The sequence below is a fragment of the Triplophysa rosa genome, unplaced genomic scaffold (genome assembly GCF_024868665.1).
Source record: "Triplophysa rosa unplaced genomic scaffold, Trosa_1v2 scaffold173_ERROPOS264974, whole genome shotgun sequence".
Classification (NCBI taxonomy): Eukaryota; Metazoa; Chordata; class Actinopteri; order Cypriniformes; family Nemacheilidae; genus Triplophysa; species Triplophysa rosa.
This window is the reverse complement of record NW_026634179.1, coordinates 83,288-101,834: the sequence shown is the minus strand read 5'-3', so window position 1 is coordinate 101,834 and position 18,547 is coordinate 83,288. Positions and strand designations below refer to the sequence as shown.

Genomic DNA, 18,547 nt, shown 5'->3' with positions numbered 1-18,547 from the left:
ACATTTACCGTCTCCTAATGTTGCAGGATAACCAAGAACGGTCCAGTTACATAATATATTCATTATATTTTGATATCAACATGATGACCTGCTGGTAACGTAACTGCCAGGTCGCAAGCACGTAATTTCATTACCATTTATATTAGCCCATGCTTAACATTTACGATTCACACGACAATTATTATGCTTGTTTAAAACGTTTTTAGTCTGAACATTGTAAATCTGCCAGATTTACAAGAGATTTAACACGGTATGCAGGCTGCTCTGTGTTGTATGGGAATATTAACAGTGCGTGCCTCCCGCCTTGGCTCAAGTTCAGAGCAGCACGCGCACAGCTGAACTGCGCCTGACAGGACCACTCGTTTCTTCGAAGTTCTAATTTCACAACAGTGGATTTATATAAATCGCATTTTAAATTAAATATTTACTCGTAAGCTGACAGAACGCCATCTGACAGGAGTAACAACGCTTTTTTGAGGTGCTTCTTTACTGACTGGAACAAAGTTCCTCTGACAGGAAATTTCGTTTTATCAGGTGAAAGACTCCAGTTGCTTTTCAACAAATGGCGTTTATGAAAAAAATGAGAGTAAAGTGCCTGAAAGCACTGTTTAAGTTTTTTTTTAATATTTTGAAGGTATTTATACAGCAGCGGGATCATCACCAAGATAGGAATGTTTCCTCTGACCAAAAAATTCATTCAGGTAAGACATCTAGCCTAAGTGGTTTGTATGATAAATGTATAAAATGTTCTTTAACTAATTATTTGGTTTTATTTTTATAATATTTAGCACTGGTGGCTGTTAAGAGCAGAGTGACCATGGCAACCGGAATATGCACTGAAGAAAGAAAATAGCAAAATAATGACAAAAGACCAACATCATCACATTAAGTAACACTCATTTTAAAGTGTTTTTGTTCATATTTATCTGTAAATTATTTTGTAGCATGCTTAAATCATATGTACACTGTCTTTATGCTGTTTTATAACTATTATATAGCTATTATGTATTTAAATAGGTGTTATACAAATTACTGTTAATTGATATAATCCTGTTCCACGTTTCTTGAATATTTTATTCTTTTGATAGTTGTTGAAGCAAAATAATAAAATGTTATTGTGTACTGTTGTACAATAAATGAACTGAATTTTGAGTATGCATTTGTCATTTATATATGAATATATTAATAACTATCTGACGTTGTCACAACGGTATGATTACATAATCTGATGACCACACTTTTGCTGTGACAACGTAATCTAGTAACGGTGTGACAACTGGAAAAGTGAAATTCCTGGATTCGTTGCCACAATGTAACTTCGTGACGTTGTCAGTAAGTAACCGTGACGTTGTGACCCTGTCCTGATTGGTACATTGTCACAACGTTGTGGTTACCTACTGACAACATCACAAAGTTACGTTGTGGCAACGAATCCAGGAATTTCACTTTTCCAGTTGTCACAACGTAACTGGTTACGTTGCCACAACGAAAGTTTGGTCGTCAGATTACAATTCAGTTACGTAACAATCACGTGATATGGTTAGCTGGGTTGAAGGTCAAGTTAACTTAATTTTTTATGTAGCGTTAGATCACAAGATAAGTCATTTTAGGTTACCTTTCCTATATAACATGTCTATACCTTGTTCTCGTACTAAACAAACTAAATAGCATTATGTTATTTATCTTATTTACATGGAGGCATGTGATTTCTGTTTCTACGAGCCTTTACAATTCTCCTCTGCTCTCTGTATCGAGTTCCGACCCGAAGCGCGTGCACACATACACACAGACACGTGCGTGCACATACACAGGTAAGCACACTTTCACCAGTGGACAGAGAGTGCGTGTGGGAAAATATGTCGCGTCAACCACCTGAAAAGCAGATTAAAAAAATTGCGTTTTTAAACGCTCCCAGGGTGGTGAAAATATGCATGCCCTGTCCCTGACAAGCAACAGTCCAGTTACCACCGGATGACAGGTTTTCACCAAGTTTATCCTTCATTCCATCCGGACCGCAAGACACAATGAACCATTAAAAAAATCAGATTATTTCTGTGGTTTAAATTGAGCAGCGCGTCTACATAACTGAGTTGTACACATCACGCGCACTCAGGGACATTTATGTTGATTATATTTTGCCGGTATATCCTTGAATATCTTTATTTAGTGCCAAACGCGCTTCATTTTAACCCTTTCCGCTCTGTGAGCGCTGCTTCTCCCGCCAAAAACATGTCGCATATAGGGCTGTCACGATTATAAAATTTGGCTGACAATTAATTGTCTAGTAAATCATTGCGATTATGACGATTAATTGTCTGTTTCAGGGCTTTGGCGATTATGACGATTAATTGACCGTTTTAGAGCTTTGACATTTAATTCTCATACATTTTTGATTCAGCTTTGAAACGACCATATTGTTCTGAATATAAGACATCGGAAAAAATTGGTTCATCAAATATTTAAGGTTTAGGCTTTTACCTGTCAATAATACAACCGCCAAATACTTGTAAATTAAGTAAATTGATCAGGAGTGAAGCCACCATTGATATGCTATCAGTCATAGAAATGCTTCTAGTCTGTTTTTTACTCACTTACAAGATTACAATAAAATTTTACTTCCATGTTAATGAAATTTTGGTAGACTGGTATTCACACTGAGATGATCTTAAATAATATTAAATTGTACTGCAGGTTATTTTTTATGGTATATGCTTTAGTTTTTATTGTATTGTGGTGGTACATTTTACAAGTATTACCATGCTTTAGTTACAACAAATACACTAAAATATGCAATATGCAGGCACTACAGCTCCCCCTAGTGTCTTCTATAGAGATGTGCAATAATTACGATGATCTGAATCCATCAAATACTTATTTCACTGACTGAAATGCAAATCAATTTATAACCTTTATATAAATTTATTTCTACAGATTTTTTTTATATTCTGTCTCTAGCAGTTAAAATAAACCTACCATAAAAATTATAGACCCTTCATTTCTTTGTAAGCAGGCAAACTTACAAAATCAGCAGGGTATTAAATAATTATTTTCCCCACTGTACATGAGAAGTAGAGAAAGACAATTTTAGAAATCTGAGGTGATGTCTCGCCTCGCTTATGCAGCCCAATCTTTTTATGTAGACAAACTCACATGTAGTGTTGTCACGATACAGGAATTTCACGCACACGCAGAAACACCTCTTGGTAACTTTCTATGCAACACACATGCACTTACATTTTTTGCCAGCCTGCCATAATCTACTTTACTTATTTATTCACGTTTATAATTATTAATCTCAAAAGTTTGCATATGACGTTTTATTTTATTGACAATTATCGAGAGCTCGATTTTGCAGAGCACATTCAATCTGCTCAGCTGTCAGGCGGATTCACTTTTCTGAAAGAGAACGGCGCCAGCATGCCGTTTTTATGTGACCAAAACTTGATGCTCTCTCGCAGATATAAGTGCACGTTATTTATGGCGTTATTATAATGACAAATGTCGCGAGCGCATTATTACAAGGCGAGAGCGCATTCTTGTCATACGAGCGCGCGAATCTCTCCGCTCGCACGCCGATTTCCTTTGCTCGTGCACAAAACTGGACGCGCGCTTTCAACTATACGCTGCTCTCTTATGAATTTTCTCTCCTCTCGCTCAGTGAGCGTGTGCGCACTCAAAATGCGTTCCGTGCGTCCACGAATCTTTTGGTACTCTTGCTCTCAAGAGGTCCTCCTGTGTGTTCCAGGCATTATAGGCTGTCAAAAGTAGTCAACCAATCAGGGATAGGCTTCCACGGCGGGCCAATGAAAACGCGACCTTTTACATGGCATTTTATTGGTTGAAAGTGACTCGACGTTTTCAACGAAGCGAGATGGATCCACCACGTTCTCAGGTAACATTATTACAGTGGTGTAAAGTATTGGAGTAAATGTACTTAGTTACTTTACTTAAGTATCTTTTTGGCTACTTTGTAGTTGTACTGAGTATTAAAGATATTAGCAACTTTTACTCTCTACTTAACTACATTTTTGAACAAGTATATGTACTCTCTGGGCAGTTGTGGCCTAATGGTTAGAGAGTCGGACTCATGACCAGAAGGTTGCCGGTTCGATTCCCAGGGCCGGCGGGTAACAACTGAGGTGCCCTTGAGCAAGGCACCTTACCCTACTTGCTCCCCGGGCGCTGTAGTGATAGCTGCCCACTGCTCCGGGGGTACGTGTGTTCACTACTCTCTGGATGGGTTAAATGCAGAGGTCACATTTCGTTGCCTTGTACATGTGCAATGACAATAAATTGAATCCAAATCCAAATCCAAATCCAAAAATCTTTACTCCACTACATTTGTAATGACTAATGCAATTACACATTACATTTTGCATGCCACCTATCTTATAATTAATATTGCCATTCACAGGGCATGAAGGTACTACAATCTTGTGGATTTTGCCTAACTTACAAAAACTTGTCAACATGGCTTCTTTATATGAATATGAGTGCAGTATCAGGTAGATGTCAATCGCTGGCGGTTTATACATGGTTAGCCCTTACCCGCTATTTCTACAGTAATATATTGGCAACACTGTTGCCAGCTAGTTACTGTAGGTCACACATCTACAAAAGCTCTTATTTTTAAAACTAACTCTTCCTAAATGTGCTCTAAACATGTTTGCTCAAAATTTGACCATATGGTGGGACTATTGCCATGAAGTGATGTAAACCAGTAAAAAGAATGTATAGTATTTCAATTTTCAAAAGTGCTCTCACCTATATAGACAAAATATTAACCTATAGAATGAGTCGGACACAGAGAAATGAACAATCACATATGAATCTCAACAATGGTGACAATCAACTGAACAGCTTCATGCTGCAATGCATGCTGGGTACATAGTACAAAACTCATTCATGATTGTTTGTCACCATTGATGAGGTTTGTATGTCAAGTGTCTAACTGTGTCTCAATTGCAAAGAAAGATTTTCTGACAGAGATCTTTCCATTAATAACATTAATCACTTTACCAAACATATCTTAATAAATCTTAAATGCTATATTATTATTATTTAATGATTGAATTCTTTCAGATGTATCTTCAGTTACTAAGCAAACATAAAGTGCGGTTCCTGTAAAGTCCCTTTCAGTGTTATTGTATAAGTGTACATTTTAAAGCTACAAGAAAGTCAAAGAGTCCAACCAAAGCAAACACTGATCGCCATAAAGGTGACTTAAAACATAATTGAACCACTATGAACTAGAGTTAAATCTCAATAAGATCTTACACAGATGACAGAAATAAAGTGAAAGTGGTGTCTGTAATATGTGAAGATGTTATTGATGTTTGTGTTTAATTCTCCTTGGTGAAATCTTGACAGATTTATTGTGTTCATCTGTTATTTACACTTGTTCATCTAAGACTGTGTGACTTAAGTGCGTTAATAGATTCTTTAATAATGTATCTTCAAACAGCCATTGCAGTAGTTTACTGTAAAACACCTACAGTAACTAGCTGGCAACAGTGTTGCCAATATATTACTGTAGAAATGGCAGGTAAGGGCTAACAGTGTTGTGAAATGAGGACATGACTGCAGCTGGCGATGAGGCCCAAACCAGCATGTCCAGTGCAAAAAGGCTTTGACTTTTTAATTCTACTTAACATTATTTTATTTATCTGTTATATTGAAGAGACCTTTTTGAAGGATTTGGTTTACTTATGAGCACTTGAGCTTAAATGAGACTTAGGGTGTTTTAATGACGTAGGTTATGGTGTCGACCATGATTTGTTGCAATTTTGAGGTGTTCAGTCTTATTATGATTTAAGAAAATAAATGCGATTGCTCACCTCACAAATCAACTGTTTCTAGTTTTTCACTGATGTGTCTCTTAAGTGTTGAGGACTAGTGCTGCTTTGAGCCTACATTCAGTATGAGTAAAATACTCAAGTACTGTTAAAATCAGATACTCAAAGACTTTTACTCAAGTCGTTTTGGAATTGGTGACTTGTAACTTGTAATGGAGTAATTTTCACTGCAAGGTATCTGTACTTTTACTTAAGTATGGTTTTCAGGTACTCTTTACACCTCTGCTTATTAATATATTTGATGCAACATTATTAGTCAAATGTGTATTAGAAATGAACGGGGCATTAGGATGCTTTGTAGGCTACATATAAACATCAGTTTAACTACCATGTTATTCAGACAAAACAGGCCAACACCCTCAAGTTCATGTGGTCCTCATGCATGTCCTACACTAAACATAATATTGTCAAAATAGTACTAAATTGATTACCGAACAATTTAGATTGGTGTCTTAAGTTAGCTTTATTCTAAAATAATATTTACTACAAGTAACGGTACATATCAAAACAATAATAGCACTGGAGCATTTGGAAATATCATATAATATTCTATACCTATTTGGTTATGCATTTAATGCGTTTGCAGACACACACTGTAAGTGTTCTGCATTCAGTGTTCCAGAAGTTCAGGGCACACAACTGAACTTCTATGCAATATACCAAACGCTCCCTTACCGTTCATTTATAATATACATTTGATGAATAATGTTGCATCAAATATATTAAAATTGTTACCTGAGAACGTGGTGGATCCAGAGGCATATTAAGACCTCATGGTGCCCCCCATCCACCCACCTACCCACACGCAAGAATCCACTCATTAAAAGATTTATATATTAAAAGATTTTATAAGAATGAAACCTCAGCAATTTACAATATACTATTTTACAAGAATTACACATTAACATGACACTTTTGTAGAAAAGAACACGAAAAACAACTCTTCATCAAGCATTTTTAACAATTAGGCCTACTGTAGTTAAGAGGTCGCATTTTCATTGGCCCGCCGTGGAAGCCTATCCCTGATTGGTTGACTACTTTTGACAGCCTATAATGCCTGGAACACCAGGAGGACCTCTCGAGAGCAAGAGTACCGAAGGATTCGTGGACGCACGGAACGCATTTTGAGTGCGCACACGCTCACTGAGCGAGAGGAGAGACAATTCATAAGAGAGCAGCTATAGTTGAAAGCGCGCGTCCAGTTTTGTGCACGAGCAAAGGAAATCGGCGTGCGAGCGGAGAGATTCGCACGCTCGTATGACAAGAATGCGCTCTCGCCTTGTAATAATGCGCTCGCGACATTTGTCATTATAATAACGCCATAGTTATTGAGTGTGAGAATCCACCAGCGCAATCAGCGCCTATGGTACTTGGTAAAATCATGGTAACTTTTCGAGAGCGCTCATTTATAAATCAGAAATAATGTTAGCGCATCTTGCGGGCAAGTGCACGTTATCAAATGAACCCGCGAGATCATCGACTGCATAGGATTAAGCTAATTCAATATTTCAACTTTCCACATTCACCAAATCCGTTTACCTTAGAGCTCAGAAGACGTCTTGACTCCTCATTTAAAACAATGCGTCAGAACGTGTGGGTGGAAGGGGATCACGCAGGATTTTGTGGTTCTGCCGATTTGCTGACTCTTGTTATTGATTGATAGGCCATAGGACGTGTCAATCATCGCCGCTTTCTATTTGGGGGAAGAACTCAGTGCTATGATTGGACATATTCTTCTTTTTTCTGTTGCTTGTTTTGAGTACTGCACGCAGCAGAGGCGTCATCAGGTTTTTGCGTAGTTTAGAGTGACAAATCGTACCAGCGTACTTTGAGGTCAAAATGCGTACCTGCTACGCAAAATGCATACAGGTTGGCAGGTCTTGCATTCATACAAGAACTACTTCCATCTTTAAATAATTTCCCAATTAGAACGTTGTTCATTTCAAACTGTGACCTGCTTGTGAAAACCCAGCAAAAGTCTTTTTACTGTTTTCTACATAAAATCATCCTACAGAATATTCTGTGAAAATATAACAACATCTTCAATATTGACTGAATAATGCCATTTTAAAGATAGAAATCTTAGTGAAATAAATCTTGATGCTTGTTATGTAATAATTAATTAGATTATGAGTAGAGCTGCCACTAACGACTATTTTTATATCGACTAATCTATTGACTAATTTATCAAATAATTGATTATTCTAAATGAATAATTTTTCATTTTGAAAGTTGACATTTAAATTACAAAGATAGCCGTTTTAAAGAAAAATATATACTTTTTGTAATTTATTGATAAATGCAGAACGACAAGCAGCAATGAGTTTTTTTATTTTAAAAAAAGGACAACAGCCATTTTAAGCTAAATATAAATTGTCAAAAGAAAATAATTAAAAGCTAACTGTTTGGGATGTTTAGTGCAAATGAAAGCCTAAATACAAATTACAATAGAACACAGCGGCGTCTTTAACCAGTATATTTGTATATTTGGGCATGCTGCAACTGAAAAACAAATGCAACAAAAATCATTATATTGTAGAGACTTTAGCATAAGCCAAATGGTCGGAATCATTAAAAGAAGAATCATAAACCCCCTCCACTCTCTTTTGATGTTGATATCAAGAAACCAGGACAGAGTCAGACTTGACGGAGTCAGACTTTTCATTATGTTATAATTTGGACTGGTATTTTTGTGAAGTTGCTAGGAGGTCATTAAGATGCACATTAGCTGTTGAGTGGACAAAGAACCTCTTCCCTGCTCAACTCTGATTGGTCGATTCAAACTCAGGTGGGCATGCCCTCTCATGAAGTTAAATATCGAGCCTGCTCTGAAACGGAAGCTTGGCCTTTTTGCTTTATACCTGCCCTCATCAAAAACTGGTTCGTGGCGTCTCTTCGGAGGCTGCCTTTTCCCCCTCTGGGGGAAAAGAAGGAACAATGGACTTCTGCTGCCATGCACACCTGGCTAAGCCATGCGGCCGATCATGAGGCCCGGAACTTTCCAGCTGGACTGTATTCTGAAACCTTTTGAACAATTCCATCTCTACACGCGCATACGAATATTGGTCCAGCACAGAGCTCGCAAGTATCAGATTCTATATATAGAATAGCCAGGGCTCTAGAGTGCGACCAATTTGGTCGCACATGCGACCTAATTTCTCAATGGTGCGACTAAAAAAAATCTGAGGTCGCACTGGTGCGACCAGCCCTTTGAGGGAAAAAAAAGACTCTGCGAAAGTCTCCCTGTGGTTCAACAACAGACACATTAGGCCCATATCGTGGTCTAAACCAATCAGAGATAGTGAAGGGCGGACCCTCCTCTGATTGGCCGTGGTCCAGATATTCCTGTATGTGTGAGTGTACGTTTGAAAATGCGGTGCTGCAGTCGGACAGAGAGGTAAGTAGCTTATAGGCCCGTCAGATAAACAGAGTGGATGTAGCCGCGGATGACGAGAGAAGATGAAAAGAACGATTGACAACTTTTTCGTTAAGAATGTCAAGTTAAGGCCTGATCCGTCCGAAAATCATAACCAATGCTCTGACACGCTAGACTGCGACTAAATGGTCTCATTTTGCGACAAATTTTCCTGCCAGTGCGGCAAGTTTTTCTTAATGGTCGCACCGGTGCGACTGTTAAACTGATCAATATATCATTTTTGCGTATTATAAATTTAATGCGCAGAAGTGTTATATTGTGCAAGCTGCGCATTCAGTCACTCATTTTCGTCTCCCCTCCTTAAACCATTCACTTATCTATCAGTGCCCCGCCCCCAAAGACGTAATTCGCGGGAGGCGAAGGACCGAAAGAGCAGACGAGTGAAGCGCTCAATCTTGCAACTTAAATAAATATGCAGAATACAAGAATTTCCCCTGCTAAGGTACAAAACAGCAAAGATAACGAAATGTGTTGCGAGTATTGTATGCATGTGAAGCTAATGCAGGAAACACGTGTTTAAACTTTAAGCACTAAACTATTGTATAAAGATCTCTAACAATACTGCAAAGCATACAAANGAGGGTTTAGGCTGCATTAGTTAGATCAACCGGAACCAAAAACACAACTGATGTACTTGTTGCATCAAAGAGTACAGAACAGTACTCTACTCTCAGCCAGTCTTGTCTCATTGTTCCAAGGTTACCACAGCGAGCAGGATGCAGTTCATGGCCTGACCTGATGGTAGAGCGGAGAATGGGAAGTGGGGACCTGACAAGAGCTGAGATGATAGAGCTGGATAAAGAAGGACGCGGTCTCTTGACATGTCTTCACCACAAAACTTCAAATGCTATTAGATTATTAATGATAATCTTAAACTATAATTTATTTTATTATTAAGTTTATTTATTTTATTTAGCCTTGTTGTGCAAGTTCTCTGGAGCTTGTGCAGAGGCAGCAGCTTTTGCCAGAGGGGAACTGGAATCCCCTGGTTGGGCCTGGGTTCTCCTGAGGTTTTTTTTCTCGATTAGAGTTTTGGGTTCCTCGCCACCGTTTGCATACTGTTTTTGCACTATCTGCCTGACCGGGGGGGCTGCTTTAGAATCTTAAAGTTTTACTTAATTAATATTGCATATAGGAATTTATTATCTGTTATATTTGACCTGTGCTTCTCTCTCCTTTATCCTAATTGTGTGCTCTCACTGAGCGTGTGTGTGTGTGCGTACTTGTGTGTGTGTGTGTGTGTGTGTGTGTGTGTGTGTGTGTAGTGTTCTGTGTGTGTAGTGTTCTGTGTGTGGGTGTGTCTGTCTTCTGTGTTTTCAACCTTTTCTTGTTTTTGCAGGTACAACTTTGATTGTTTTGCTTGTAGTCAATATGTCTCATGTACAGCTGCTTTGTAACAATGAAAATTGTAAAAGCGCTATATAAATAAAGTTGAGTTGAGTTGAGTTGTGCATTAGTGTTTCATGTATTGTTTGTGTTTATGCGATCGTCATTATTTTTACCATGTAGAGTATAGTTTAATAAACAACCATATATATTCACCTGTGAGGGGTTTTCTGTGTTCGGCTCATATACTTGGTCACTTAAGCTGTTTTGATTTTCGCTACCTTTGCTCTAAATCCTGTTTGATAAAGTCACGTTACTTATGCCCATGAGATAATGTAAAGAATATAATATCATTGATGCATTCCCTGGACGAATGCATACAAGTATTGTTATGCTTTATATTACTAATCAGAGACTGGAAAATATGTATATTTGACCACGATTATTATACGTATTTTCCTTTGACCTAAACTACTTCCTTGACTGAAATTGATGTTTTAAATAACTCATTTCATGGATGTGATCTTGATAGATCTGGTGGAGAACCATATTTGGTGAGCTTAGCTCATCATTATTTTAACATGCAGCTAAAACCACTACAATACTGTATATTAGGCTAAAATATAGCATTTTCAGAAATGAATTACTCGTCGACATAGTCCTATTACTTATAATAGGTATTCACAACAATCCTATGTTATATCCTGAGTTTCTTAATCAAAAATATGCGTGTGAGAAAAAGAGTACAGAACAAAAAGCATTAAAAGCTCAAGCAAAGCGAACGAAAACCTGTTAATAAAGCAGACCGGCCACAATACCTAATGTAGAAAACATACATGAACACTTGAGTTGGCATATGATCAACATATGTATTGCTTTTCACAGGCTTTGTAGAGTCAAATTCAATCATATATAAATGCGTGGAAGAAAGTCAACGTGATGCGATCATGGGTAAACCTGTCGGATGTATATCCAAAAATAAAAATTAGGTGAAAATTGGGTTTTCATTAAAATATTATTTGTTAACATCTTGTCTGTCATGTCTGAAAACATCTTGGCAAAATTTGATTGTTTATTGCAGAAAAATAGTGATTTATAGTGCCAAGGTGATGTTTAGGGCATGCCGGCAAAGGTGAAATAAATCACCCACATCTTTTCCTCCACAAAAAACACTACAAAGACAGTTCATATATCAAAGTAACGTGTAGAATGAAGGTGTATTTCCCGCTTGTCCTGTATAAAATTAAAATATTAAAGTGTCGGAACAAAATATGCATTCTATCTAAAAGCGAATGCTCACCCAGACCTGCTTGAAACACCTCGTGTAACCACACTAGGGCTGCAACTAACGATTATTTTGATAATCGATTAGTTTGACGATTTTTTTCCCCGATTAATCGGATAAAATGTAATTACATCTTTTGCTTATAATAAGTAAATCAGATATGGGAAAAGTATACACAACTGAACTCATTAGCCTTCTCCCAAAATGTTGCGAATGTCTCCATAATTAACACACCTGGTGAGTTGATTCAGGTGTGTCATATTAGAAGCAACTGACAATAGTCTCTCCCAAACGTGGGAGCGAGGGGAGGGTCGGCCAAGGAAATATTTTTTTTTGTGCCATGAAAAGTGAGATATTTGTCATTCAAATGTAGTGACGTACAGTAAAAAATAAACAGAAAATGTAATACTTAAATACAAATACTCAAAAAGTGTACTTAAGTACAGTACTCAAGTAAATGTACTTCGTTACCCACCTCTGAACTAAATAAACCACCAAATCAGGGTATTTAGCCTATTATGTACTTTGCAAAGTGCAAACGCCACAAATTGGGTTTTACTAATATAATCTTTAATTTTGTCATTTAAAACACCTCTCCCCTTTAAACTTTAAAACTGCGCAGCTTGAAGAGATGCATGCAGAACACGTCGGACTTTAAAACTGCGCACCTCGCGCTGCACGGAGAGATGCACGCACCGAGAGACACGTCTGACTTTAAAACTGCGTATCTCGCGCTGCACGGAGAGACACGTGTGGCTTTCAAACTGCGCACCTCACGCTGCACGGAGAGACGCATGCATCGAGAGACATGTCTGACTTTAGAATGGCGCAACATGTGCCGCACGGAGAGACACATCCACGGAGAGACACGTCTGACTTTAAAACTCCGTACCTCGCGCTGCACGGAGAGACACGTGTGACTTTAAAACTGCGCATCTCGTGCAGCACGGAGAGACAAGTGTGACTTTAAAACTGCGCATCTCGCGCTGCACGAAGAGACGCATCCACGTAGAACCACGTCTGCATTTAAAACTGCGTAGCTCATGCTGCACGGAGAGACACATCTAAAACGGTCATTTTAAAAGGGAAGAAGACGCGCTTGATTTATAACTGCGCAGCTCGCAAGTGACGTCACAGAGCGTTGTTGCAGCCCTAAACCACACCCCCACAAATCAACGTCAGTTCGTGGTATGATTTGACTAAGACCGCCCAAATGTATACGCAAGTAGGTGGGCGTACCTGTCAGTACAACCTGTTAGAACCTGATGTTACAAATATGGTAAGAAGCGTTACATTTCGGTCACACACTTGCAGTATTCGACCAATCACTAAGTGTAGAAAATCTGCACGTTTCAGAGAGGTGGGGCAAAGAGAAGATACAAACATGCACGGTATGTGGAAAATACAGCATTTTTTAACCTTAAATCGTGTATACACATTGCATTACATCTAAAACAAACTATAATATTTGTTTCAGCCGTGTCATATGACCCCTTTAATATTAATACAATTATGTAAAAAATTGTGTCGTTTAAATTAAAGCGGCAACGAGCAACTTTTGCTCACTGTTGCCCCACGTGGTTGATAAGCGGAATTGTCTGTATGCAGTGTCGTAAAAACTGTCGCAAAGATTTCCCGCTGGCAGCTCAATACACGTGAGTTTGTTTACTAAGCCGACGGACCCAGATACGTCGTTCAAACTATGTCCACCGATCAGGTAAAGTAGTCCGTGTTACCATATGCTCTTCCTATATCAGTACAAAGACTTATGTATCGTAAGTAGTCAACCCTATGTGTTCGAAGCAAGGTTACCAACTTATTCTGGTAACTTTGGCCAAAAAAATATGTTATATTATGTTATTCATAAACTGTATATGTAACAGTACTGTTTCTGAAATCAGCGTTTCATCTTTATTGCATACCACACGGGTGCCAACACTATGGGCTGTAGTACAGGGCTATACTACAACCTAAAGTAGACTCAGGGGTAGCAGCTGATTGTTAGAAGTTAGCACAGAGCGTGCTAGCTACATGGAACATTTGTATTTACCCGAAACACAACGCATGGACTTGAATGTGTTTTGTAACCTATAGTACTTTTCTTTTGTTATTATATCGGAAGTCACTAAACACAATCGCGACCAGGCGTTGTGTTTTGTGTAATATATGTAATAACTACAGTCAACTCGGTATGAAAACAGCGCATAGCATGTACATATACAGGTGCTGGTCATATAATTAGAATATCATCAAAAAGTTGATTTATTTCACTAATTCCATTCAAAAAGTGAAACTTGTATATTATATTCATTCATTACACACAGACTGATATATTTCAAATGTTTATTTCTTTTAATTTGATGATTATAACTGACAACTAATGAAAATCCCAAATTCAGTATCTCAGAAAATTAGAATATTACTTAAGACCAATACAAAGAAAGGATTTTTAGAAATCTTGGCCAACTGAAAAGTATGAACATGAAAAGTATGAGCATGTACAGCACTCAATACTTAGTTGGGGCTCCTTTTGCCTGAATTACTGCAGCAATGCGGCGTGGCATGGCGTCGATCAGTCTGTGGCACTGCTCAGGTGTTATGAGAGCCCAGGTTGCTCTGATAGTGGGCTTCAGCTCTTCTGCATTGTTGGGTCTGGCATATCGCATCTTCCTCTTCACAATACCCCATAGATTTCCTATGGGGTTAAGGTCAGGCGAGTTTGCTGGCCAATTAAGAACAGTATATATACAGAACACTGTATATTGTGTGGCAAAGTATCAAATATTTGTTTCAGGACAACGGGATTATAGGAACATTAAACTATTTTTCGTTCTTAATTGTCATTTTACTGTAAAACAAACGAGTAAAAAATATGTATCATTGTGTGGAGGGTGGGGCTTGAGAGGGTGTGGTCAGGGGTTTGGCCTATGTTCCTTCTTTTTTTTTCTTGGCCAATCACTTGCCTGAATGTCTTGGTGGCGCGAGCAGCAAGAGGCAACGGGTTGCAAAACAGATGCAGACCTAGCGGTCCGGCTCCTGGATTTGTAAGTGTTATTTGTACATTTTTTGTTACTGTCCTGTACTTTTGAACGTATTTGTTATTAGTCTGTGTCATTGGCGCAACACCGGTTCACAGTTTATAAGCGGTTAAGGTCAGGCGAGTTTGCTGGCCAATTAAGAACAGGGATACCATGGTCCTTAAACCAGGTATTGGTAGCTTTGGCACTGTGTGCCGGTGCCAAGTCCTGTTGGAAAATGAAATCTGCATCTCCATAAAGTTGGTCAGCAGCAGGAAGCATGAAGTGCTCTAAAACTGGTATACGGCTGCGTTGACCTTGGACCTCAGAAAACACAGTGGACCAACACCAGCAGATGACATGGCACCCCAAACCATCACTGACTGTGGAAACTTTACACTGGACCTCAAGCAACGTGGATTCTGTGCCTCTCCTCTCTTCCTCCAGACTCTAGGACAGGGTTCCCCAAACTACGGCCCGCGTAGGCTGAATGCGGCCCGCCCCCACATTTGGAACGGCCCTCTGAACAATGCCAGAGACATTTAGAAAATTTAATTTTAAATATACGGTTTCACTTATATCATGTCTATATTTGATAATAAATATTGGCTTTTAGACTCAAATTTCCCTTAGTTATTAACATAGCCTAATTATTTGTTAAATTCACCTACCAACAGAATGGTACATTCAACATAACGTACCATCGCGATCGAACAGTTGACGTGCGAACCAGCGGAAAAATTCAAAGAGACGACAAAATGGCCAAGCGGTTGGGAAAAAGAAAGGTTGATTCAGAATGCAGGGTATTTAACCAAAAGTGGACAAGTGATTATTTTTTTGTTCAGTGCAAAGAAGTGGCTGTTTGTCTCATCTGTCAAGAAACAGTGTATTGTGTGGCAAAGTATCAAATATTTGTTTCAGGACAACGGGATTATAGGAACATTAAACTATTTTTCGTTCTTAATTGTCATTTTACTGTAAAACAAACGAGTAAAAAATATGTATCATTGTGTGGAGGGTGGGGCTTGAGAGGGTGTGGTCAGGGGTTTGGCCTATGTTCCTTCTTTTTTTTTCTTGGCCAATCACTTGCCTGAATGTCTTGGTGGCGCGAGCAGCAAGAGGCAACGGGTTGCAAAACAGATGCAGACCTAGCGGTCCGGCTCCTGGATTTGTAAGTGTTATTTGTACATTTTTTGTTACTGTCCTGTACTTTTGAACGTATTTGTTATTAGTCTGTGTCATTGGCGCAACACCGGTTCACAGTTTATAAGGATTCAGCTTTGACTGTAGTTCAAGGTCAGGCGAGTGATGGTGCTGGCCGAATTGTTTAAGAACGATAGGGATAACCATGGTCCTTAAACCAGGTATAACGGGTAGCTTTGGGCACTGTGTGCCGGCTGCTAAGGTCCTGGGTGTGGAAAATGAATCTGCACCTTACTCCGACCCCATAAAAGGTTTGGTCGAGAGGCGTAGTCGGTAGAGCGACTGCAGAAGTCCAGGCGTCTCGCCTAGGGCTAAAGACAAAAGAGTGACTTATTGGATCTGCTGCACTGGTAGTGTGTCCAAAGTGTAGTGTTGTCTAGACTGAAAGGTAGGAAGTTTTGACATTTCTTTGGATCAGGGTCCTAGACGAGGCGCGGTCCAAATCGTTTTTCCGATGCAAATGGCCACATGAGATTTTCCCTGTCTTTAATGGGGGGACGGGTTGGTTTGTAACAGAAAATTACATGGGTTGGAGTGACTACTAGTATTATTGTGGAGATTTAATTATGATTTTAAATGTATTTATTATGCCTCCTAATGCTAGAATAGTTTATTTTGTTATGCACCATACAGACAAATGATTACTTTTCGAGAGAAATATAGCCTATTAAAAGAGCATTGTTATTACTATCATAATGACATTTTTTCATATTCAGTGCTATTCAAAATCAAAACATTTACTTATGCATATTAATTAGTGTGAACTGTGGGCTTGCTTCTGGCTAGTGAGAAGTCCAATGTCAGGTTCCATTCCTGTCACAGCCAGTCTCAAAGACTGATGCAAATGTTCATCAGTGAGTCTTGAACCCTTTGTAGTTTTCATCGGTGATTTCATCATGCTGCCAAAAAGTGTGGACATCTTCATTGCTTGCCTTTTGATGTTTGGGTATGTCTCGTTAGGAAGGGAAGCATAGAATTCAATGAGACCGTTGGGCTTAAATGTGTCTTTCAGAATATCACAGTTCTGTAACTCAGCCAACTCGAACTGATAAGAAGGCGGGGCTTTGTCAATGTTGGCAGCAAAGGGGTTCTGGAAAAGGCGGATTTCTTTAGCGTGAACATGTAGCTCACGGAATCGCACGTCAAACTCCGCCTTAAGCTTTTCCAGCGCTTCCACTGACTTTTCAGCTGGGAATGGAGCCACTGGTTTCTCAGCTGAGAGACTTTTGGTAACGGGGAGATGAGTGAAGTCTTGCTTTTGCACTTGTCCCACAAGCAGTGCTATTTTCACCTCAAATGCTTTTATGTGGGAATACATGTCACATATCATGTCACATATTAGTTTCCCCTTGCCTTGGAGCTGCAAGTTGAGGCCGTTCAACATTTCTGTCACATCTGTTAAAAAGGCGAGGTCCCATTTCCATTCTGCGTCGATCAGTTCTGGGACAGTTTTGCCCTTCGTCAGAAGAAAGGTGTTGATTTCAGGTAGCAGCTCATAAAAACGCCTCAAAACTCTGCCCCGGCTTAACCATCGGACTTCAGTGTGGTAAAGCACATCTCCGTGAGCAGACTCTAGCTCGGCGAGAAAGGCTTGGAACTGCCGGTGTTTAAGTCCGTTTGCTCTGATGAAGTTTATGCATGACACCACCACCTTCATGACTGATTCCCACTTCAGAACTTTGCAGCAGAGTGCTTGCTGGTGAATCAGGCAGTGGACTTGTAACAGTGGGGTTAGACCTCTTTCCTCCATTTCTTTATTCATGCGTCCTATAAGCCCCCTCGATGCGCCAACCATACAAGGAGCCCCGTCAGTAGTGATGCTGGCCAGCTTAGACCAGTCTAGACCCAGCTCTCCCATCGTTTGGCACACTTTTCCAAAAATATCCTCCCCTGTCGTAGTGCCTTTTAGACTTTGTAGGGCTGCTAGCTCCTCTGACACTTCAAAGTTTGAATTAACTCCGCGAAGAAATATTAGCAGCTGTGCTGTGTCCTGCACGTCATTGCTCTCATCCAGTGCTAATGCAAAAAATTCAAATTCTTTCACTTTCTCCTGCAGCTGGGCATATACATTATCCCCCATTTCTTCAATTCGTCTGGTGACTGTACTTGCGGACAGACTCACCGCATTTAAGACATCTTTCTTATCGGGACACACCTCCTCTGCAACAGCATTCATGCATTTCTTGACGAACTCGCCGTCACTGAATGGCCTACCGTTGGTTGCAATCAGTTTAGCTACCTGAAAGCTAGCTCGAACGGATGACTGGTTCAGCTGGGTTTGGAGTACAAATGTATTCTGCTGAGCTGATAGTACACTTTTTAGCTTCAACACTTTGTCTGCTCTCATTTGGCCTTGCAAGCTAGCATAATTTTCTCTGTGGCGGGTTTCATAGTGTCGGCGCAGATTGTATTTTTTGAACACAGA

General features: G+C 39.4%; 1 protein-coding gene across 1 annotated transcript; it reads right to left on the bottom strand.

Moving 5' to 3' along the window:
* Positions 1 to 16,876: 16,876 nt before the first annotated feature.
* Positions 16,877 to 18,469, bottom strand: LOC130549781 (general transcription factor II-I repeat domain-containing protein 2-like). Its single transcript, XM_057327106.1, has one exon. The coding sequence runs from the start codon at positions 18,467 to 18,469 to the stop codon at positions 16,877 to 16,879; it is 1,593 nt and encodes a 530-aa protein (XP_057183089.1).
* Positions 18,470 to 18,547: the final 78 nt, after the last annotated feature.

Bases quoted from the DNA above. Each gene is read 5' to 3' on its own strand.
- LOC130549781 (XM_057327106.1), bottom strand. From the start codon at position 18,469: ATGAGAGCAGACAAAGTGTTGAAGCTAAAAAGTGTACTATCAGCTCAG.